An 8568-nucleotide genomic window follows, 5' to 3' on the forward strand; every position below is an offset into this window, starting at 1 on the left:
TAGGATGGTACACTGTTTTTAGTTTCAATAAGTTTTTATTGAGAATATTCTGCATGCAAGTATCCACATAGGTCGGGAGGATACAAATAACACAACTAATAAAACAAAAACTTTAGAACGACATTCAATTGCAAAAGTTGTCTATACACTGTATGCTTCTGTGAATGTATTGTGTGCAATTTGCTATTTTAAATGAGTAAAATTATTAAAATCCCCATACATAAAGTCTCATTCACATCTAAGAGTTTTCTTCCATCATTAATTTGTAAACTCAAGGGTTTATTGCCTGCATGTTCAACAATGCTTGCTGATTGTTTAAAAATTTGTGGGAATTTGTTCCTCTCTATACAGGTGGTTTCAGTAACCTACTACTACTGCAAAACTAATGGCAATACATTAAATTTTATTATTTTTAATATGAAAAAATAATTTGACTCATAAAATCTTATTGTTTTTCATGATTGCTCACACAGAAGTTGCTTGCTATTGGAAAAAGTAATGAATAGCTAAACAGAATAGGAAATTGCATTATCCAAAACTCTAAAAAAATGAAGTGAAAAATATTTTAACCACACTTTTTTCAAATCTTACTCTTCCTACAACCCAGTAAACTGTGTGGATGACTTTAAAGTACTTATATTGTAGTTAAGATTTTAATTCTAAAAAATGTCTAAACTCCATACTACTTGCAAATTAAATAGATTGTTAAAATGGCTCTACCATAACAAATAAGAGGAAAAAAAACACCTTCCTTTTGTTTATAAAGTAGTGATTTTAATTTGCTCCAAATGATTTAACATTACAACGTGGGTGGGACTGGAATTTTTATTAGTCAGAAATGTGGTCACAAAGCATGATGTCATGTCATGTGACCGGGCTGTCCAGGGATCTGCAAAATTGGCTCTTAAGACTGGTGGACTTCAACTCCCAGAATTCTGAGAATTGAAGTCCACCAGTCTTAAAACAGCCAACTTTGCAGACCTCTGTGTTAGCCCAAAGCCTGGCGCTGGGCAGGCCTTGCTCCCCTATTGGTGGAGCCACAAGAAGCGAGGAGGGAGAAAAAGAGATGAAGGCCAAGGAGCTTCTCTCCCCCCCCCCCCCGCAAAAATCTTATCAGGGAACCGGCGGGCAGTAGCAAATTAGCTGATCATGCGGCATACATGGAAAGCGAGGTTTGACCGGGTGGGGCAGTGAAACTCCAGGTCTAATTCCCCATGAGACCTGTTGCCTCTGAAGTGATATTTTGCTCCAATATTTTGAAACTTTAAGCGCCCCTTTCCCTTTTTTCTTTTCAACCCACAATGATTAGGGAGGATCCTGAAGTCGGGCGGGGCTGAGAAGCAAGGAGGCAGAAAAAGAAACGGAGGCCAAGGAGGTTCCCCCCGCCCCCTCCCAGCTCCCCGGTTAGATTTTTGCTGGGAGGGGGTGGGGGGAAGCTCCTTGGCCTCCGTTTCTTTTTCTGCCTCCTTGCTTCTCAGCACCGCCCGACTTCAGGATCCTCCCTAATCATTGTTTTGAAGTGCCCCTTTCCCTTTTTTATTTTTGACCTACTGATTAAGGAGAATCCTGAAGTCACAAGTCAGGCGGCAATGAACTGTGTTTAGCTGGAGCTGGCTGGAGACCACGTGTCCACACCAAATATGCGATGCTGGCGCTGCGCGGCAGTTAGAAATTAGTGCGTGGCGTACTCTAGGCATGTGCGCGGCCGCACAGGCGCGCACCTTAGAGGGAACAGTGCCGACTGGAGCTGTGTGGAGCCGGCCGCCGGGGCTGCACACAGGGCGCGCACTGACAGAGGCTAGCAGCAGAGTCCTGACTTTTGGGGTGGCTGCCCGAGAGGAGGGAGGGGAGCGGGCGCCCGGCACACAGAAGAGCCGCATTAAAGTGTGTAAAGAGCCGCATGTGGCTCGCGAGCCGTGGCTTGCCGACCACTGACCTATACAAAATCATCTTGTGAAGGTTAATATTTTGAAAATATATTGAGAGAGAAGCAGTTTACCTTCCATTGTTTATTATATTTGCTTCAGTTCCTTTAAAAATACAATACATGGTTGTTTTTCCTAACATAATGTTAATTTTGAGATTCCTGTCTGCAGGATTTCTGGAGAGAGCCTGAGTGAATCCTGCAGCAGAGATCTTGCAGAAGTATTCAGGGGAAACCAGAGCCTGAGACAGTTAGAACTGACCCTCAAGAATTCAGATGAGGAAACCATGGGACTGTTGTACGAAGGGCTCACCCATCCAGAATGTAAAATAGAGACACTACAGTAAGTGGCCTCTCTCTCTCTTCATTTTCATGTGCCAATCATCTCTTCAATGTTTATCTTCTGGAAATATATCCAGGATGAGTCAATTCTAAATGTAATATATAACTTTCTGTTCTTTAAATGGTACAGTTCCTGTTTCTTTTCAAAGATCTACATATTAAAACTCTTTATGATTATCTTTCAGTGGGAGAAACAGTGCATTATCCAGGCTTGTTTGTTTTTATTTTATTTTTAAACATAAATATCACCTTTGCATTTATATATCTATATGTCCATTTTTACATATTTTTCTTCTACTCCTATCATAATTTATACTTATATTTCTTCTATTCATGTTACTCTTTCCATGTACTTATTTCTATACAATACATCTTATGTCCTTCTATGTACTCAGATTCTTCTTTGTCTTTTATTTCCTTTCTGAGTCTGTCCATTTCGACTCACTAGAACAGTGATGGCGAACCTATGGCACGCGTGCCACAGGTGGCACGCGGAGCCATTTGTCAGGGCACGCGAGGCGCTGTCCTGTCAGCTGGCCAGCACGCATGCGCCTGCTGGCCAGCTGAGTTCAGCCTTTTTTAAAGCCATTTTCCCCCTCCCCAGGCTCCAGAGGCTTTATAAGAGCCTGGGGAGGGCAAAAAGAGCCTCCCCGCCCCCCAGACGCCCTTCGGAGGCATCAGGGAAGCGTCAAACATGGGTGACTTTTGGGGCATTGACAGGAAGCTGAGATTTTATCAGAATGTTGAAATGTGTCTCATGTCTCTTAAGTTCTTGCAGGTGACAATATGATGCATATTTTGTCATTTTCTTCCTTCACTACCATCTCTTTCCCTTCAATGGCCATGTTGTCTTCTATTTTAGTATGATTATTATAAAATGTACTTGCTCTTTTATCTATGACAATGTTAGCACTGGTGTTTATCCCTTAAAGGTATCTAATGAAGGCCTTTTCCGAGCTGCAGTAAGAGATCCTAATCCAGATCCACTCTGGAAAACAGAATGACTCAACTTCTCTTGGAGGGGGCCATTTGTTGGCCACGTGTTTCCTCCTGAGTTTGCTGGCAGAGACCCTTATTAACTTTTAACAAGAAATATCTATTCAAACTAAATGTAATTTCCAGCCTCCCAGATAAACTCTGCCTACCACATGGCAACCCCCTGCGTGTTCTTGGTCTATCCTTTGGGATCTACCCATTGGGATCTTTAAACATGTGTTAACTCTTGATTTTTCCCATTGGATATTCATTTGAGACAATGTGATTTTGATAGTTCTCTGTCCCCCGATTGCTTTGCATATGATTAATATTTAAAAAAAACAATTATTACATTTTCTCATTCTTTTTCTAAAACAATACAATTAGTTAGTTTATACCTAATGAGATTGATCCATTGTGGTATTTGGGGGAGGGAATTCTTACTCTAATTACTTGTCTTGTCCTATAGGGTCAACAGGTGACACTATAGAATTGGTTTCAGTTTGTCAAATTCTTACTAACAATATATGTAATATGTAGTTCCAGAGTACTTCAGAGAAATAGTAACCAATCAATAAGTCCAGAATGTAAAATCAGTTCAGAACACATTTGAAATTAAACAACTTACAGCACTATAAAGTATATATTGATTATAATAGTGTCCATTTTTAATGTCACTATTCCGTTTATTTCAAATAAGATAATTGACATAGAGATCACTCTCATGCTACCGTTTTCTTTCATACTGTTTTCACCTTCCTGATTTCCTTTTAAAAAGAGTTTCCTATATCAACTATTTCTGGAAGTCTTCCAGATAAAACTTGTCTTAACTCAAAATTGGCCTTTAGATCAGTCCACCAAAGACTCCCCTACTCACTGCAGCACTTACAGTTTGTCCTTTATTAAACCCCCCCCCCCCTCACATCTTGGACAGGTGACAAAATCATGAAAGTGAGCTTCTCAGCTACTGATTGGGCAGGGAGAATCAGGCTATATAAATTAAAGAAGGGGGAAGGGCATTGCTTAGATTCTAAGATGAAATGAAAATATGAAAAAGCTGTTTGCCTAGTTATTTGAGGGGGGGGGAAGATGAAGATGAATTTGAGAAACACTGGGATACCAAGGATAAAATACACACACACACACACACACACACACACACACACACGCACACACCAGTTGAATTGTAGTGATAGCAAATCTTCCCAAAGAGACTGGAAATCAAACTTTTTGATCAGACAAAACAATCTAGAATGAGTGAAAACAAATCACCCTTGAAATTAACTAGGATGAATCAGATTCTAATATCATTGTTAGGGATTTTTGCTGGAAGGTTAACATATTTTTTTTAATTATAGGTTGAATGGAGAATACATTAAACAGAATGGAATATGGAATGAAACATTTATGGTGGAATCTCCAGCTAGAATCCAGGAAAGATGGAAGAGACCGGCAAGCTCAGAGTCCTCGCAGAACACAAAGAAGCAGAGAACCGACTCCTTTCAGAATCCCTGAAGCCCCAATGAGCTGATTCAAGGGTATAGTTCCGTGATGGCAAACCTATGGCACACGTGTCACAGGTGGCACACGGAGCCACATTTGCTGGCAAGGCATCCCTTGGCAGCTCTCAGGTCTGGTGCACATGTGCACGCTGGCCAGCTAATTTTTGGCTTTCTGGAGGGTCGGGGGGAGGCCGGTTTTGCCCTCCCCAGCCATCAGCAAAGCCTCCAGAGCCTAGAGGGGGCAAAAAACAGGCCCAACGGCTCAACCGGAAGTTTTGGAATGAACTTCTGCTTGGCCCATTGGGCCTGTTTGTTGCCCTCCACAGGCTCTGGAGGCTTTGCTGAGGCCTGGGGAGGGTGAGAAACAGCCCAACAGGCAAACCGGATGTTCGGGAACAATGGGCCGTTTTTCTTCCTCCCCAGGCTTCAGCAAAGCCTCCAGAGACTAGAGGGGGCGAAAAACAGGCCCAACGGGAACTTCCGGTTGGCCCGTTGGGCCTTTTTTTCCACCCTCCCCAGGCTTCAGGAAAATTCCCCCCGCACAGAGGTTGCTCACACATGCGCAGATGTGGGGATTACATATTAATTTACGACCACAATTGAGCCCAAAATGTCGGTTAATAAGTTACATGTTTGTTAAGTGAGTTTTGTCCCTTTTTACACCACAGTTGTTAATGAATCACTGCAGTTAGTAACATGATTGCAAAAAGATTCTGGTTTCCCCATTGACTTTTCTTGTCGGAAGATCCCAAAAGGTGATAACACGACCCTAGGACGCTTCAGCCGTCATAAATATGAGTCAGTTGCCAAGCATCTGGATTTTGATCACATGACCATGGGGATGCTACAACGGTCATTAAGTGTGAATAATGGTCATAAGTCACTTTTTTCAGTACCGTTGTAACTTTGAATGGTCAGTAAATGAAGTGTTGTAAATCAAGGACTCCCTGTATCTCACGTGAAAGTCTGAAGATCTTTCAGGCACTGTGCTGGTAGTCTTCGACTTACAGCAATTCACTTAGTGACCATTTGAAGTTACAATGACAATGAAAATAGTGACTTACGACCACTTTTCACACTTAACAACCGTCGTAGCATCCCCATGGTCACATGATGGAAATGTGAGTGCTTTGCAACTGGCGTGTATTTACGACGGCTGCAGTGTCCTGGAGTCACGTGATCCCCTTTTGCGACCTTCTGACAAGCAAAGTCAATGCGGAAGCCAGACTCACTTAGCAACCGTCATTCAACAGCAGTGATTCCCTTAACAGCTGTGGAAAGAAAGGGCCCAAAACATGGTAAAATGGATTTAACATCTGTCTGGCTTAGCAATGGAAGTTTTAGGCTTCAGGCGGTTGTAAGTCAAGGACAACCTGTCGTTTGAACCGAGGACTTTTCTCTCTGGAGCTGTAAAATGCCAGGCTACAAGGAGGGGCTGCAGAATGGGCCTGGGCTTGTGTTAGGCCTTCCAGGGCGTCTCCTTCGGGAACTACTCTGTGCTCTGCTTAACAACTGCACGGGGGAGAGAAGGGATGTGGGTTGAGTGAGCTGCTTGCTTAATGACCGTCACCACTTGCAACTATAATGGGCAGCCTCCTATGATCCATCATGATAATAAGTTGAAGACTACTGTATTCATACAGATCTCTCTCATAGGTGATTTCGACTGTACTGCAATTGCTTCATTTTGCTGTAACTGTTGGTGTCTTCAATCATTATAACATGTATTTATCACTAGAAAAGAACATATTTAGCTCAAAGATGAATTCAACATGTATGTATGATTTTGCATAAAGTTTTCATAAGTTTTCTGTAACTTGTTTCCGGTTTGCCTTTTTTCCTCAATAAAGTTTAAACTTTTTAAAAGGGCAATTCAGTACATGAGGCTCCTTTTGTGGAACAGTGGAGCTCTCACCAATGTTCCTTGGTTAAGATATCCCAGTTCATTGTTCAAACTTACAACAGTGCTGAATGAGGGGTATTTACAAAGGTCCTTGTAATTGCAGCCATTGTAACATCCCTGCAGATACATGATCATGATTCAGATGCTCAATTCACAATTATGACATTGCAGCATCCCATGGTCACATGATCACCCTTGGTCGCCCTCACTGCTGCCTTCCAGAAATCAAAGTCAACGGGAAAGCCAGCTGGAGGTCGCAAGTGGTGATCACATGACCAGAAGATGCTGCAAATACATAGGGTTCACTTAATAATGGAAACTGGGATTGCCAAAGCGGCCTATTGCAGTGCAGTGACAAGTCTTACGACTGCATTGCTTACTGACAGAGTTTTCCGTCCCAATTCATGTTGTTAAGTGAGGATTACATACATTAAACTATGGTGATATGTCTTGATATCCAAAATAACCTCATATTTGAGTAATAAATGTGGCTGAAAATGGAATTCAACAAAGAAACCAGGTATAGACTACAATGCTATTCATAGATTACTGTTTGTAGGACATTCAGAATGATCCCATATATGCTCTCACTGGCTTAAGAAATATCTTTTCTTCTCTTATCACATACTCTCTCCCCAGACACAGACATACACAGTGAGGCACCCCTTGACTAGAGTGATGTCGAAATGGCGATGGCCAACTCGTCATCACCACCCAGCCAGTCATTAGGGCAGAGAACCGCTTGTTAAATTATTGGAATCCCACCACTGGATGGACTGTATCTAAAACCTTGCTGGCAGATTGTAGGAGCAACTGGCTGGAAAACAGAAGGCCTGTTCAAGAAATTTGAAGATGATCTGGATTCACAGGCTTAGAACTGGCAGATTCAATGAGTGAACTGGACTCCCTTACAGAAGATGGACTTACTATACCCGATTGGTAAACAGCTATGCTGTCTGAGGAATTCTGGGGGTTGAAGTCCACAAGTTTTAAAGTTGCCAAAGTTGGAGATTCCTGCAAGAGCTTTTTTCCAGGCTTTAAAACAGAAGAGGACTGCTGGCAGCTCATGATGGGAGGAGGCTGGGATAGCCTCTTGTGTGACCACAGTCCCACATGTTCCAAGGCCATGAAAATCCAGTGGGTTTCTGTTGAATGGCCTTCCTTCTTGAAGCCACATAGTTGGGAGGAATAGTTGCCTGTGGTTATTCCTTCAAGGAAGTCCAGAATTGGAAACCAAATAATGAGTACCAAGATTACTTTTATTGGAGGGATGTGGTAATCTTGCAATTCTGAATGTGCTTCCTCTCTTCCCATGCTTTTATCTTAAGAGAGAACTAGGAAAGATTCGGTCTGAGAAACCTCAAATTACTTTTCTGCTATGGATGATTTCTTACCTGACTATTGCTTTGCCTGCCACTCTTCCTCAAGCTTATTCTCACAGCCCATTACACCTACGGGCCTCATTTGGCAACCACAAAACTTATTTGCATGTTTATAGGTGCACAAAGCAGAAATAATAGCTTGGAGAAATGAAGTTGTAGTTGTGTCTTCCTTCTAGCTGTACTGGAAAATGAGAAGACACAGGCCTGGCTGCCACCCTGCAAATGCAAGCCTCCCTACGCTTGTCCCATTTCTCAAGAGTGAATCCCCAAATATTACTGAACCAAAGCTCACCTCCCACATGGTCACTATAGTACACTCAGAAATCAGGAATGCTGCAAGCTATTGCCAAGAACCCATCATGTCCAGCTTTTTACAGGTTAAGCCAGAGCAACCAGATGCAAAGGCTTTTTGTGGGATAACTTTGGTTACAGCTGTGGTTTGGTTGCCATCATGTGGTTCCTTTATTGACTTTCAAAGGCTAAAAGTAGATGGAAGTGATGCCTCCCAAATGTCTCTAAATAGCCCCCTGGTTGCTGTTC

General features: G+C 42.4%; 1 protein-coding gene across 2 annotated transcripts in view; it reads left to right on the plus strand.

Annotated features, from left to right (window-relative positions):
* LOC309383865 (NACHT, LRR and PYD domains-containing protein 12-like) overlaps positions 1-8568 on the plus strand; it is a 259601-nt gene that overhangs the window by 135771 nt on the left and 115262 nt on the right. Inside the window, exon 12 of one of the 2 annotated variants that reach the window (XM_081936837.1) lies at positions 2097-2267. The exons of the other annotated variant lie outside the window; for it this stretch is intronic. Within the exon in view, the coding sequence (XP_081792963.1) occupies positions 2097-2267 (171 nt within the window). The remainder of the gene's footprint in view (positions 1-2096; positions 2268-8568) is intronic. 2 annotated transcript variants of the gene reach the window in all.

This window comes from Natrix helvetica (genome assembly GCF_964273705.1).
Source record: "Natrix helvetica genome assembly, chromosome: 1".
In the NCBI taxonomy this organism is placed as follows: Eukaryota; Metazoa; Chordata; class Lepidosauria; order Squamata; family Natricidae; genus Natrix; species Natrix helvetica.